Source organism: Prunus persica, chromosome G1 (assembly GCF_000346465.2).
Source record: "Prunus persica cultivar Lovell chromosome G1, Prunus_persica_NCBIv2, whole genome shotgun sequence".
Taxonomy (NCBI): Eukaryota; Viridiplantae; Streptophyta; class Magnoliopsida; order Rosales; family Rosaceae; genus Prunus; species Prunus persica.
The window spans coordinates 5601875-5618484 of NC_034009.1; the positions used below are offsets into that span (position 1 = coordinate 5601875).

The 16610-nt window shown below is 35.8% G+C and overlaps 1 protein-coding gene across 2 annotated transcripts; it reads right to left on the reverse strand.

Moving 5' to 3' along the window:
* On the reverse strand, positions 725-7624 carry LOC18778876. Of its 2 annotated transcripts, none has more exons than XM_007211345.2 (11): positions 7257-7624; positions 5751-6276; positions 4750-4848; positions 3769-3869; positions 3600-3671; positions 3338-3428; positions 2818-2898; positions 2346-2405; positions 2131-2253; positions 1452-1490; positions 725-1342 (listed from the first exon to the last, which is right to left on the reverse strand). In XM_007211345.2, the coding sequence occupies exons 2-11, from the start codon at positions 6129-6131 to the stop codon at positions 1214-1216; spliced, it is 1176 nt and encodes a 391-aa protein (XP_007211407.1). In that variant the 5' UTR covers positions 6132-6276; positions 7257-7624; the 3' UTR covers positions 725-1213. The 2 variants fall into 2 exon arrangements, with proteins under 2 accessions (XP_007211407.1, XP_020409718.1); XM_020554129.1 differs by lacking the exon at positions 7257-7624 and adding an exon at positions 6818-7215 and having other exon boundaries at positions 911-1342.

A 16610-nucleotide genomic window follows, 5' to 3' on the forward strand; every position in this document is an offset into this window, starting at 1 on the left:
CCTCCCAAGTTTGCAGAGGATTCGCTCAATCTCTTTTCAAAGGTAGATTATCAATCTCTTCAAAGCTATTGATTATAGTTTTTAGGGATATATGTATTCTTCAATCTCTGGTGTATGATAGTTTTTAGGGATGGAATCCATATGGTCCAAAAGGTCCTTCAATGGCAGGGCGACCTTGCTTTCCTTCAACTCTAATTCTTCCAAGTTGAAAGCTTTCTTACCCCTCGTTGGTTATATTTGGTCCTAGAAAATAAATGATATATTTTGTTCGAAAAATTGAATTTTTATTTTTCTTTAAGCAACGATTAATATAATTTTTAGGAAGAAAAGTATAACAACACTTTCAAGGTTTATTTTTTACAAAACAAACTAGTAAAAAAACACTTTCAGCATCATGTTTATTTTAGTCATTACAAATAGTTACAGCACCTTTACAAACACTCTGTTTTTCATACTCACAGCACTTGCTTTATTTTAAAGCGACAGCAATCCCAAACTGGATCTTAGAATCACTCCCAAACAATATTGTGCTAACCACTCATTTGGGTCTACTCTACTCTACAAATAAACTCCTGACCATGGTTGGTATGTGTTTAATTATACTGTAATCTTGGTCATTGTGTGGATGCATCTGGTGTGTAAATTCCCAAGGCAGCCAGGGCATAGAATCATTCAATGCTTACTTTAGTGTTTCCAACTCTTCTTCTCTCAAGACAAGATAACGTACGAGAAAAAAATTTAACTTTTCCAATTCAATCATTATATGTTTCTAATTCTCTCTGAATTTCCACACATGCACAAAATAATTTTTAAAGCGTGAATTTCACGGCTATTGTGTGTTGTATATTTGCCACTTGAGAGTTCAAACTTCATCTTTTACAAAGACTAACCACAAAATGCAGTGAAAGAGTTCCCCGAAAAAGAAAAATTATGTTCTAGAAATTTAACACTGATAGCGCAAAATGAAGGGTTTGTAGAGATCAACATATCCTCATACCCACGGAAGCAACACTAGCTTGTTAGCCTCCTGCCAGACTCCACCCTAACTGCTCTGCCAGTTGCCCTTGCACTCAAGAAATGTGGTCGGGGGGAACGAACAATCAAGCCTCTATAATTTGGCAATTTACAACTTCGTCAGCTATACTGGAAATAAGTGGGAGTGAAAGGGTCGAAAACGATCCAACCAAAGAATATGGAATCAAAAATATCTGGCTCAAATTGTTGTATAATTGGCAAAAAGGTGCAACAAGTTATTGAGAGTCTCTGGATGGAACTTCCTTGCAAACAAGTAACACGGCCGTTGTATACCATTCCATAAGCAAGGCCATTTCTGTACTACCCTCTGAAAAATGAAAAAAAAAAAAAATGGGATTAAATTATAATGAGTTATTTCCAAGCCATCCAATATTCAAATTCCAGAAGCATGAATTAGCGATCTTTTAGATGCATACCTTCTCATCACTGGTTACATGCACGCTCACATCAACTGACTGCAGAGACAAGACAACAAAAGTCTCCGTCAGAAATTATGAACAATTTGTATTTGAATTGATACTACTCTCTATAGTATTATATATGTTGGAACTGATGGTGTAACAAAGATTGCAATGGCACATCCAAAGCAACTATAATGAGACACTCCAACTGGTACATCCACCAGGTCATTTCAAGCCACCAATCAATTCAGGCCACATCTTCATTAAAAGGCCGAGTATTAAAAACTGAAATTCAATAGCAGGAAGCATTTTTTTGTTTTTTTGGTTGGGTGGAGAGAGAGAAGTGAGGGATGGTATTGATCAGATGACAATATTGGCTCAGTGCCAACCATCCAACCAAACAAATAAAAAAATTGCAGAGTTTTTAGAAGCAATATGTGAAGTTGCATTACGCAAACTTCTTAAGAAATCGCAGTCAGTGTCCAGCAGCACACATTCTCCACATAGGTACCTTACACAGACAGGTAGAAGAAATATTGCACAGTTGCATAATGCGAACTTCAAGAAATTGCAGAGTCAGTGTCTAGCAGCACATATCCAAACAAGATAAACATGCATGCATGATGGGGCTCTTACTTATAAATACCACAAACACACACACACATATATATAAAAGCTTATAGCATAACTGTACCGTAATATTCTTCAGAAGGTCAGAAGTAATATCATGACCCTTGTATAACTTTGGATGCCACTTTCTTTCAGACCAATCAACATGTGTTACGGACCAGTTTGCAATTCCACCAGGATCAATTATCTGAAAATAAGTGCAAAAGAAACTTCATTCAGACAGAGATGCTAAATACAAGGAAACACAGAAGGGGAAATTCTTAGAGAGGAGATTCTCACATTGAAAAAGGTAGGCAAGTAATGTTCATCAGCAATGCAATTGCGCCCGTCCAAACCGGGCTGTAATAACCAAGAACATCCACATCAAGAAATTGGGCTAGGGAACATAGGGTTTCATAGTTTTAAATATCACAAAAACCTATCAAATACTTGCAGGTCAGCTGTATAGTGGCCCAAGCATGAGAAGGAGGAAAGGCATATGTTGAAATCGAGCAAATGTTTTACATATCAACAACAAAATTTTGAGCCTTAAAAGAGCTTACGTCATCAGAAAAAACCAAATAAAGAGCAACCTAGAATTTAATTACACCCGTAATAGGAGAAAGCAAGGACGAAGGTATCGTACATGCAGATATGCTATATCTACTTGGTAAATAAATTAGAGGCAAAAACATATAACATATGAAAATATTAAGAACTACAAACAAGGCAGATGTAGAAATGAACACAAAAAAAGAAGAAAAGAACTTGCCCTGCAGTAGTCCCGGAATTTCGAGTAGTAAAGACCATCAGCCATTACTATCACAGCATGCTGACGCTTCATAGTGAACCACTGCATATAATTCAGAATATAAACTTAATAAAGGGAAGATACTTGAATTTCAAATATTTGAATACTAATACATCTCAAAAATCGATCCCTTTGTCACCACCAACCCTGGCCAAAAAAATGGGGATCAAAATGAAAAATAATTCCTACATCTGGATAGTTAAACTGCACTACCTCTGACCTATGCACAACCTCACAGGCAAGAATCTATTACACAGCCAACAAGCCTTCAATTTTCTAACACCTTGGAATCAAGAATTACTTTTTGGGTGGGTGGTCATATTGCTCTACTGTCAAAATGTGTTGATATTACCTACTGACAATGCATGTTCATAAGACCAATCAAAATGGCCATCAAGAGATGGAGAACTCCATTTAGCAAATATCAAATTTCCCGAGATTAGAAAAACTACATTTGCAGCAACAACCTAATGAAAAATACCTGTGCACCCTTTCTGAAGTCTTTCTTTTCAATTTCAGGTAACATGTGCTCAGAATACCTCCCATTTCCATGTGGACCAGGATCCTCAAAGCTGAAAAGCGAAAACAAAATAAGATATAAAAATAAATAAAAATAAAACCCTACTACGGAAGCAACCGTCATAACTGTACCTATTCATCAAAACAAAAATGCATTCGCAAAATGATGAGCTACCCACACATTTAAACTAAAACAGTAGCTCATAGAAGAAGATTTCACTTACCAGTCAACATAGCTTATATTTGTATTCATCAGATAGTCATAGATATAGTCAAATGTATACAGTGGCACACAACTGCATAACAGAAAGAATTAATAAGAAATTAATAATTGCAGAACTAATCAGAACTCAACAGAAAAAGGATGACTAAAGGTACCTAGAATTTGATCACCTTTCAGAAAGTAAGACAAAATGCTGGTTATCAGGATCTTGAAGAGCATGTACCAATAATCTTCTCTCTGCATCTACCATGGAAATTTTCCCCCAAATCACCTGAAAACATGATCAAATTGTCGATCTGATTAATCTACTTGATCACTAGTTAAAACATGAAGACGATAAACCACCATCACCACTACTGATATAATGACCATGAGTATGATATAATATTAATCCGGCCAACAAGGAATAAGAATTCTACCAACAATTTTAGTTGTAGTTATATTGGCTTCAAAAGTTTTGCTCTAAGTAGATCTGGTTTAAGAAAAGAAAACATGTGAAAGATATGTCACATTGTGTTATCCTCATTTTCTTCTACCTGTCTGTGTAACATCATCTACACAACTCTAACCCCTTCCATGATAGCCTGCTAGCTTAAAATTGTTCAAGATTTACACAGGTCAGAATAAAGAAACAATCAGACATTTTCTACAATTTGAGTTATTGTGAAAGATTATGCTCAGCTTCATTAGGAGAGACTATTATACTGTATGGATTAAATAATCAATCACCCCCTCCGCAACAAAATATTCCCCCGCCATCCACTTAATATCTGACATTAACAATTAACAATTAAGTGGCCGAACTGGCATGTTTTAACTCAATTAAATGAGATATAAGGCTGCCTGATACATACATCAATTAAGCAAGTAGGAGGTCTATGGTAATATATGAGACGGGATACGTTGTTTTTAACATCTTCTACATGTTTGTTTGTTATTTACTAGCTTTAATATTCACTGTATATCATGTCCCTTGTTTCGTATGATGGAGGGTTTCATCAACTGTAACAAATTTTGTTTTGTATAGCAGTAGACAAGGAGTCTGTTAATTCTCATTTCTATTTCAAATAACATTGAAAAGTATGAAACATTAATCTTGTAAAGTAATGCAATCCAATCATGAATGACTATGACAATAAAATCAGGTATACCGGGTCACTGCGTATCTCGCGATTAAAAAAGTAACGGCTCAAATGAATTGCCTTTTCTTTAGAAGCATGGACATAAACAGAGAACCTTCCTTCATGACCCTGTCAAATAAAAAATTGAAAGATTTAAGGTAAGCATATGAATTCATAATTACTTTAGCAGGCTTCATCAACACTGGAATACTGAGTGAGCAAGATCAGAAATTCTGTCCTTCGACATTTATTTCCACATATTACCATGGAAAAGCCCTAATTTGACATAAACAGATGTCTGTTGTATAACATCCTACCATAATCAGTCACTAATTTTTTTAATAAGAAAACAGCCACCGGAAAGGGCATCAAGGGACACAAAAATCCATACATACAGATTACACTAAAAACACCAAAAGTAACAGAGATCATCATATGTAACTTTACATTTTTCAAGCAGGTTACAACTCATAAGAAAGCTTAGCACCAACTCATCTCATCAGCCACAAAGACAACAAAAGTTTACAAATTGGATGCATGAGTGCCACTTTGGTATAGAACCTTGTTCAATGAATTATTGCCCTCATCCATATGAGAAGCTTCTCCTATTAGGCTTGTTATTTCGCTCCAAATACAACCAAAAATTTAGCATTAGTCAACCCTTATACTGTATTGTCAAACTTGAATATTTGATAGCTTGATGAAATTAAGCACACATGATGATTATTAGTCCAACATAGTGCTAAACTGTTGACCAGTAATCACAATATAAATCATGTATGAAAGACTCGCTTGTATGGGAACGCTCCAACTATCCTTGTGAAAGATTATAGGAAACCACAACATGAGTTAATCACTTCATATTCTTAATGTGCTAATTTGAAAGCATTGTCTGAAAAGTTAGATTTTGTTTGAATATGCTTAAACTAATTAAGCAGGACAGGCATATTAGGACAAAATTTCCAAGGAAACAAACAAAAAGGAGATTTTTTTTTTCTAGGGCCAATAAATCATAACAGATGAAACCTTACATGGAAAAACTTATCCCACAGCTTCTCAAAAGGCAACGCACTGGGTGTAAGGAACATGAAAGCAATTTTTGGATTCTTGGATTGAATAGGAGGTGCGCTCAAAATCTCTCTAATCACAATACGGGATGCAATCTCAGCATCAGTATATTCCCTTGCAGGAGCAGGTGGAAGCCAATCGGTAATAGCCTTGCAACCTCTCGAAGAAAATATGTAACAAGCGGCGCTGCTTTGAGGTGGGTAGAGAAAAGCACAAATCACAAAGATGCTGACCAAAGAAACCAAGACAATAATCCACAATGGCCTCTTCAGAGGTGGGCGATGGCGAGCCCCGGGCACGATCTGCATGTCACCCATGCCTAGTCGCCACTGACCCGTCTTCATCTAGAATAAATGCATCACAATTTCATCACCTAATGATCTCATTCCTGTCTATTGTCCCCATCCACCATGGTACTATTTGATATGGATTTAGCATCAACAGTCTAGCAGAGAACCTTCAATTGATTGGTGTGGGGATTTCTGCAATCTGCAAGTAAAATAATAAGCAGACTAATTCATACAAATTTATTCTGAAAATAAACAGGATATCCTAAGCAGGTACAAGACTGTTGACAAATTGGTAATACCATTCCTAATAAGAAAAATATGCCTAGATCACTACTAATCCTAATAGTAAACAGTAACAGGTACAGCAAGCATGACATATGGACATAAAAATCATTAGAAAGAATGTTAGATTAACTCAGTCCCAAAAAAAAAAAAAATGTTAGATTAACACTCTCATGTATGAGAATGCTAATATGCCTCACACAGAAACGCAATGCAACCTTTCAAAAAGTAAGCGGCTTCAGAAATCAAATCAAATTGATAACAATCAAGCAATTAATTCCAAAGGTAATTGTTATTGCTTAGAATCGTTTGCCGAAATTGCATTTGAAAAGAAAACGAAAAAAAGAAATCCTAGTCTTCGAAGAAAGTATCATGCTCAGATGGGTCGTACTGTACGGTTTACAAATTACTAAAACAAAACTTCAACTCTTTGTTTCTCTTCCCCTTCTTCTGCTTACCTTTTGTCAGCAACCAAACGTAAGGTCCAGAAAAAGATCGGAATTTGATAAGCGAACCCTATTTTCAGAATTCAAAGCTCAGAACCAGCCCAACAACTAAAACCAAACGCCTGAATATGTATGTAGGTATTAAAAAAAAAAAAAATTGCCAACGATCGTAGTAAAGAAAAGTCAAACCAACCCACAGATTCCAATCTAAACCCGAAAATTAAAACCCAACTGCAAGACGCAAGCTCTAGTGCCTCTTTAGTCAACTCAACCATTCACAACCCCCAAAATTTTCCACCATTTCCTTCTGCCCCGTATGGTTTCCAAGAAACCAAGCAAAATCCGAACAACCACTTCCCAATAACGTAGCTACACCAACAAAAACGAAAATCAAAAGCAAAGTCTTATCTCACTCTCACTCTGAAAACTTGGAGAGCATGGAAAGAGGTACCTGATGCAATGAGCTGAAAGGAGCTTCGAATCAAGAATTGAAGATCTGGAATCTGAAACTTCTTCTGCGTAGTGATTTATCGTTGACTCTCTCTCTCAAGATCTAGGGCACACACACAAGAAGGAGCAGAGAAGACGACCAACAGTCTGGCCTCGCATAGAGAGAGAGCTGGATGAGTAGAAAAATGGAAATGAAAATAATTAAAATTGGAAAAAAAAAATAAAATGGATTTTAATTGGGATGTGTTTGATTTTTTGATTTTTTGATTCCTTAAAGACGATTCTTTTGTGTGTCTCCTTCCCAAAATTCTCTCTCTCTCTCTCTCTGTAGTCGAAACAGTCGTTTGCCTTTCTTCCAAACACAAACACAGCCGGCGATTTATTCTCCTTTTTTTATTTTTGCGCTTATTATTATATTTTTTATTTGGACTGCTGCCTACCCTTCCTCGCACTCATGGCGCGTGTTTCTCTTCACTCTTTTCCCACTAAAAATGTCACTGTTTTCCCCTTTTTACTGTTGTTTATAAATTTAAAAGAAAGTGAAAATTCAGTTGTTCCTCCAAAATTAGTTTCGTCTTGCCCTCTAGCTTCATTTGGTTCATGGAACGAATTTAAAGAGAAATTATTTTCCATGTCATTTCTCAAGAGATGGGAAATGAAAGATTCATTTTTCACGTTTGATAATGCTGGGAAAGTAACTGGGAGATATCACATTATTTCTTTTTCCATGTCATTTTCCAAGATATGAAAAATGGAAGATTCATTTTTCATGTTTGGTAATGCTAGGAAAGTAATTGGGAGATATCACCTTATTTCATTTTCCATGTTTGTTTTGAGTAGGAATGGAAAACAAAATTATATAAAATTTCAATTATACCCATATTAAATCAAATGAAAAAAGAATACATTTAATGATATATTGTAATTCTAAATTGTTAATGGGGACAAAATGCTCATAAAAAATATTTATTTAATTTTGGCTCATTTTCTCAAACTTTCCCATGATAAGGGAAAACAAAACTCAAGTTGGGAGAATGGCTTCACTTTCTCTCCTACTTTTTCATAGGCCAGACAATGATTTCTCATACCTGGATTTACCAAACATGAGAAAGTAATTGATTTCTCATTCCCAAGTCTCATTTCTCATACCTGTACTTACAATAACTCGGGATTCAGTTAAAAGTCAATAATTAAATAGGAGAAATTGATATTTTCATTGTTTGGCAACTTAAGCATGGAACTTATTCCAAAGGACCCAATATTGTAGTGGTTTGGAGCAATTGCTCCCCCAGCCAGGAAATGTCATGTGTTCAAGTCCTAGCATTTGTGGAGTGTGTGTGAGTTTAGTATATTATCGCCCCTCTCAATAGAAAATATCTTTTTAAAAAAAAGCATGGAACTTATTAAATGACATGCGGAAAAAATTGTGAAAATTGGGAATCAAGATTCATGAGTTTAATTTATGCTAAAAGAAGCCTCATTTTGCACTTTCTATTGAGCATGAAATCGTTTTTACTGTAAGTTCTATCATTTACAAAATTCGACATACATAAATCCAAACAAAAGTGCAAGTTAGATTGGAAATTCAAATTACAGCCAATTTAGATTCGAAAATTTTCAATTTTGAATCAATTTCAACATCTAAAAGTTCCAACATTTAACGGTGTAAGTTGGATTGAACTAATTTCGAAATGTTCCAAAAAACAAATATTCCGAGTTCCGAAATTCCCAAACAATTATGAGTTTTTCGAATAATATTTTTTGAAACATAATTGGAAGATAATTTTCATTCCAAATTTTTTTGAATTATAATTGAAATCCCCTGATTTCGATATGATCCTTCCGAAAATTAAGCCTAACTCCATCCAATTTATTATTAAATATTGTCACAGTGAAATGTAATTAGTTAAGAAAAATAAATACATTTAAATTACAAACACATTCATTGTTATCATGATCATGTTTTTTTTATAAAAAAAAAACTAATTATTGTCATGTTGGAAGGAGAACTTATGTTATTGAAAAAGTAATATCCATATGATAAGGGCTAGTTTTCAGCTACCAACAAGTTGATATAATAGACAAAAAAAAGTAACAGGTTTGAACCCCTATGACATCATTTGTATGTGCGAGAGAAATTCTCATTCCCTCTAATTTAAACTATCGCATGTATTAAAAAAATATGCCAAAAAAGTTGTTTGGGCTTCGGCCCCCTCTTTACCTAACAAAAATAGACCAAAAAAATAGATTTATTGGATGAATTATTTATACTACTTAATGGAGTTATTATTAACACTACATATAGTCATTCTATGCTAATAACATTTCACCTACTCATAACTCTTTACTCCTAAATTTGGTTAACAGCAAACAGATTTTGCCAGAAGGACCAAAGTTGCATGCAATTCAATATTAAAGGGCTATAGAGTTCAAAAACTTAATTTGGAGAGCATTTATTAACATAAGCAAAACATTATAAGAAATGGAAAAGGCAGGAAAGAGTACAAGCCCTGAAAACGCGTGACCTACACATGAGGTAGGCGCGTAGAATTAGCGTTACAGAGTGCCAGGCCTGCTTGTGGCTTAGATACGGCGTATATACGGTTTTAGCGTATCATCAGACCATTGACTACTAAAAGAAACGAGATGACTATTATACCCTGCCGGGTTGGGGGGGTACAGGTCAAGTTGTGGTCAATTTGTCATTTCCGGTGTGCGCGCTGGTTACCGAGAAGCACGTAAAGGAGGAAGGAAAAAAAAAAAAATTAAAGGAGGAAAGAGAAAATGACATGGCATGTTGCCGTAAATTACCAAAACGCCCATTTAGCTTCTTCTTGAACTTGACCCAAATGCGCACGAAATCACAAATGTCAATTCGCTGATCATTGCTGTGAAGAAATATTTTTATGCTTAATCATCTGATTTGCCATCTTTGATTATTTTTTTTATTATAATCATTTTCTAAATTAATTATTTCTGAATAGAAAAATAGAGGTAGAATTACCCTTGAATGATGGTAAAAGATGTTTTTACTTTTTTTATTTTTTATTTTTTAATAATCAGAGGCTTATGGGTAGTACGAATAGACGTTTAATTAATGAAAAGTCAAGGTGTTGGGGTGTCCTGTTGCATAATTAATTCAAATGGATAGTAATTCATTTATTGATTCAGTTTGAACTGAATTGGAGGCGAGTCTTAGTCATATATTGAATTGGATGGTTGTCTAATATTGACATTTATAAGTGTTTTTAAAAAAATAAAATTAGAAAGGGGGTGTCATGAACGTTTGAACATATAAGACCATTAGTCTGCAAGTCAAAATCATTTTCTATTAAATTAAATCTCGTTAGCATTTATAAATTCACTATATAGTAGTAATATATGTGTAATTAATTGAAATAGTTCAGTTTAGCCCGAGCGACTAAACCCGGCCGGATATTACAAGTTAGAAGGTTTGATGTGGCAATTTTGTACTGGATAATTTGGTGTAGATTGGATTGGATCCATGGATCCATAGAACATATGGTTATTAATAATAATAATAAGGCAGCCACGTTGGTTCACGTGAAAGGTGAGCTGTTGACCAGGTGAAACCACAACAACCTAATCATTTTTGGGACTAATGGCCGCTGCCTGCTGCTGTGTTTGTGTTGCTCAGGGAATGGTCTCTCTGCCTGGAGCACTGCCACTCGCAGCATAGGAGGCAATCGCCAATTACATTTTTTTACATTAAATCTTCAATAAATTTTATCAATTTGTCATTTTCTTCTTCTTCTTCCGTCTCTGAACTAGTCAAATCTCCAGTTTTTGTGAATTTAAGCCAGAGGAGCGCGGTCATTATATGCCTAGTTTGCCTAATATCAATTCATGAATGCCTCGTTAGACGAAATTTGATGATTCAACTAAGATTCGTAAAGGATATAAGATCACAATGGTATTCTTAATGAAACCACATTAATTTTTTGACATATGGAGTAAAACATATGAATCCTTTGTAATTTGGAACATTTTCTTTTTTCTTTTCTAAGATAAGGTGTTTTAAGCAAAAGCGAGGATGAATTTGTTTCGTTTCGTAGACTTTTTTAGAATTTTCTTTTTCAAGTGCTCTAGTTTCTCAAATATTACCTATTTACGACTTACTTATTTCACAAATTTTTGTGGGTTTTACAAATTTTTCAAGTTCCATAAAATTGAGTGACTTTTTAATATATTATCTCGATGAATATTATTTATTCATGTGTTGGTAATAAGAATGAGAAAGATGATCAAACTACTAAAGTCTTAAGGTTGTGTTTGGTGGGCTGGATTGGATGAGATATTTTTAATTAAAATGGACATGGATCCTGACCATTGTTTAGTGAGCTTAAATGTGTCTCAGACTGGATATGGGCCTTCGGATTCAAGTCTCAAATAACTAGGGATATGAAACCCAACCCGAGACGTGGGTTTCAAACGAAGAAAGGGGTGTCATAATTTCTTTTAGCCTTAGCCTCTGTCATCATTGTCTCTTTTATCCTCATCCTCTGTCATCATTGTCTGTTTTAACCTCGGCCTCTGTCGTCGTCGTGTCTCCTTCCTATCCCATCTGGTTTGCCTTCTTCGCTATTCATCTCTCCTCTCCTTTCTCCTACACTTTTATCTCTCTCTCTCCCTCTCTCTGTCTCTCTCTCATGTCAGGGAAGACTTATTTGGCTTCTGATATTGTGGTTCTGATTTTGTGGGTTAGATGTTGAATGCTATGTTTGTTTTTTCTTGGTTAGATTCTCTCCTTTTATTTCGATTTTGACCTGATTTTGAGTTTGATGTTATGAGTTCTCTCCATTGTTTATTTTTGCGAGTTTCTCGATTTGAATTTATTTATTCTAATTAAAATAAATATATTACTTTTTATCAAAATATATTAGTCATTGAGTCAGGTTCGAGGACTATCCCCAGCTCATCTCTTATCGGGGATTTTTAAAATTTGGGGATCCCCGTACCCGCCTTAAATTTCTCCAAAATCTCCCCCGTTTGGGCCTGGGACCTAACCTGACGAGGATTTCTCCCATCACTCCCACGGCCAAGTTCTGTCAAATTGTCATTTATCAAAAATAAAAACAAAAGCAAAAAAACTTTATATCCCATCTCTTTGAAGTCCCTTAAAAAAAACTCACCACACACGTAGGAGCCAATCAGTGTTCTAATCTATTCAGATTTATTTTACACCACCAAACCCAACACATGTGCTTAAAGCCTAGTTTTCATAAATGAGAATCCGATCCTCTAGACTCTAGATATGTCTAAACTCTTAATCAATTAAACTCGCGTTAGACATTGTAGCTATTGATATCTATATATACTGCATCACCCATTAAAGCAGGCACAGTAAAAATTGCAATAAAGCTTCAAAAGCAAAAAAGAATGGTGAAACTTGTTTCTCTCTCAACCCATTTCCTTCCCACCTGAAGGGGTTTGCCATCCGGAACTACCACCTGGACTTTGCATGTGCTCTTACTTCTGCGGTCCACCGCCGGCAGCGAAGCCATCCAGAAGATCGTGGACCAAAGCCACCCAAAAGATTGTGCACGGCGGGGCTAGGTTTGTGGACCTAAGAGTGCAACACTGACTGTTGTAACGCAAAATGTGCTAGTCAATATAATGATGGGGTTGGTATTTGTGATCATATTGTTGGACCCTCAGTGTGTATGTGCAACTATGACTGCGATTGACTCATGGTAGCTCCAATTTGTGAAGCCATCCATCCATCCATCCATCCATCCATCCATCCATGTTGGAAAATATATAAATATAATGTGAGATGTGTGGGCAAATTGTGAGATGTGTTTGAAAGAAACAAAATTCTAAGAGGGCCTTCTAATGTTATATTATCAATAGTGACTAATTAAATGAAAGTTTATCCTTTAAGAAGATATATAAAATAATAAACTACCTGTTAAAAAAAAAAAAATTACTCCAGGATAAGTTTTGGATATAAGATTAAGGCCCCATTTGGGATTGCTTTTTTTTGCCAAAAACCTATTTCACTTTAAAGTTAAGCTGTTTAAAGTGTTTGGTAAAAATAAAATATCCAGATTATTTTAAAAGCAGTGACCTTTTGACAGTAGTTTTTAAAAGCTGGCTTTGGATTGCTTTTCAAAGCTGCTTTCAAAAAGAGCAGAGATGAACCTTTAATGAATTTTTTTAATTACCAAAATACTATCATTCATTTTAAAAAATGACACCACCTCCACTTCCACATCCAACTCCACCACTTGCACCACCACATTCACTACCTCCACAACCACTGTCACTGCCACCACATCCTCCTCCTCCTCATCCTCCGCACCATCACCATCACCACCACCACCACCACCTCCAAAATCTCCACATCCACCACCACCTCCACAACCAACACCACCACCACCTCCACAACCAACATCACCACCACCATCATGCGGCCACTGCCACCACCACCACCACTACCTCCTCCACAACAGCCATCCCCACCACCACTACTACCACAACCACCAACTCCACCTTCATCACCAACACCACCTCCACTCCATCACCACCACCACCTCTTCCACAACATCCATCCCCACCACCACCACTACCACAACAACCAACTCCACCTTCACTCCATCACCACCACTACCACCACATGATTAGTACATAACACTTTCAACATCATGTCTATTTTAGTCATTATTCACAGTTACAACAATTTTATATTAAAATTTACCAAATAGTTTTCGCACTGCTTTTTGCACTAACAGCACTTTAAAAATATTGTTTACCAAACATGGAGCTGCTTTACTTTACAGCTAATTATTTTTAAAGCACAGCATAATCAACTTTTTAAAAAAGTGACAGCAATCCCAAACTGGGCCTAAGTGCCTGTTTGACATCATTTATTTTGGGTGATAAGTGATTTTTTTTAAAATTTTGGGAAACCCACCCTGTTTGGTAAACTATGAGAAAATTACTTATTGCTAAAAATTGCTTTAAGAGAAAGCTATAAGGGAAAGCAGCTAATAAGGTGCTTTCATTTTCTGATTATGCGGGAATCAGTTTCAAAGAAGCACTGAGTTTAATGATTATGCGGGAATCATTTTCTCATTATGCGGGAATCAGTACCAATAACACTTTTAACAGAAAGTTTACCACACGCGCTCACAACTGATTTCTCTCCTGAAAAATCTGACAACGATCATTTTTACAGCACAACAATGTCAAACTGGCCCTAAATGCACTCATACTCAAACCAACAAATTTTCTCCTATACGGACATCTGGACATTATTATTGTGCGGACACCATGTATTTTCCACTACCCCTCCTTACTTTCCTCCCTATATACGTACGTTAATAACGTGCAAACGTCCGATTGAGAGAAAAACTGCTTAAACAAAATTCTTTTTTCCTTCAACATTTATTTAACTGATGATGCTAAAAGCATGTATAGTGGTGAGGCAAGGGATTAGGAGTTTGGCCTCCTAATCAAATCTAGCCTCTCAAACTATTAGATTTTTGGGTTTTGTTGGTGAGAGGCTAGGGGTTAAAAGCTAAAATTTATTATTTATTATATAATTTTTGTAGCATTGGGGAGAATTTAAAATGTGAGAAGTGATGGAACAAATAAAAATTCCGTGGAGCCTGGCCCCCGAATGGCTTAGGCCAAAATTCCCCATTAGAAGTACATTTTTGTGATTTGGAGTTGGAAAACACAAAATCAGACCCAAAAAAAAAAAAAGAGTTGGAAAAAAAAACAAAAACATTAAGGTCTATTTTTGTGCAAATGAGTTGCACAAGGATCTTAATCATGATTACGAGTAATCACAACTCCCTTAGAGCACTTCCATCCATTTGCCATGGTAAAGAGTAAGGGCAAGGAAAGGGTTGTTACTTTGTCCAAAAAAAAAGAAAAGAAAGGAAAGGGCTGTTATTATTCACGTGAATAGTGACAGCTATTGCAAAAGGTTGTGGTGTTTTCACCCATTGTCATGGCAATCATTATTCACATAAGATATGAGGAGAGGAATTTGTATAGAGTTTTGATGTGGGAAGTGAAGAATATGACTAAGTTTTTATTTTAAAAAAAATTCTAAAAATGTAAGTATTTTTTTAGGTTGTTGATGTCAGCAAACCCAGGCTAGAGGTCAGGCTGGTTTGGCCTGCGGGCTGGCCCAGTTGCGTGGGTCCCATAGCTTGCCCTGGCAAGCATGGCCCGCTGGAAGCACTTCCCTGGACTTAGGCCGTGTCCTGCCCAGGCTGCAGTTCACCATCGGAACTGCTCTTAGGCCTTTTCCAACTCATTTGGTTATAAACCCAACTTTTCCTCCTCCAAAAAGTAACTATTTGGGTTTTGACCGGACTCGAACCGTTTTTTCCCCAACCCTTTAGACTCAAATTTTAAGTCCGCAACTTTATTAAATTACTTAAGAATAGTTGAAGTCTAATTTTTCTTCATTTAATCTTTTAAAATAACTTCATAATTTAATTTTTTGAACTATTTGACCTTAAAAAAATTGAAATTTCATAAATATAATTTTATTTGAGAAATATGTGGGTATTTATAGAGTTTGGAGTGAGTTTTGGGGTTGTATATGATTTAGATTAATTTAAAGTATTATTTTAACCATTGGATTTAAATTTCAGCCGTTGATTTTTTTTTTTTACCATTAAAATAACTTGGATTTAATATGGATCGTTGACTTGGGTTATTGTTGGAATAAAAAAGAAAAAAGAAAAAAAGTGTTGAGACACTTAGAGCGCGACATTTTATGCAGCACCAACAACAAGACACATGGCGCCCCTTTGATTCCTTCTTGCACATGGGCTACGTCAACTTTGAGTGGACTCTATCAAAAAATTTTCCAGTCCAGGCAATAGCTGGTATTTGGCCTCAGGTTTGGATTTTTCCAAATTTTAGTCCCTTACTTTTTTTAGATTGAGAGAAAAATTGAGCTAAAATTTGGGATATTTTGAATTTGACCTCATAGGTTGGAGATGACCTTATTATCGAGTCTGAGTCTCATTCTTGAAAAATCAAGAGCTAATACTGAAGCTCAGCAGTTAAAACTTAAAACTACGAGGATGGTTGTGTACATTTATCAAGTGTAACAGATAATTTTCATCTCCGCTTTTGGTAAATCTTTTGTGGGTTTTGGTTCATACTTTCTGCTAAAATTCAAACAAAACCTTCACTTAAGCCCAAATAGCCGAAGAGAAGCGATCAGAACTAGCCCATTTAACATAAGCCCCACCCCCCCCCCCCCCCCCAAACAAAACCTTCATTTTAGCTCAAATAGACTAAATGTATCAAACAGATCTAGTTCATATTTCATAAGCTCAAAACCACTCCCCTCCTATACCAG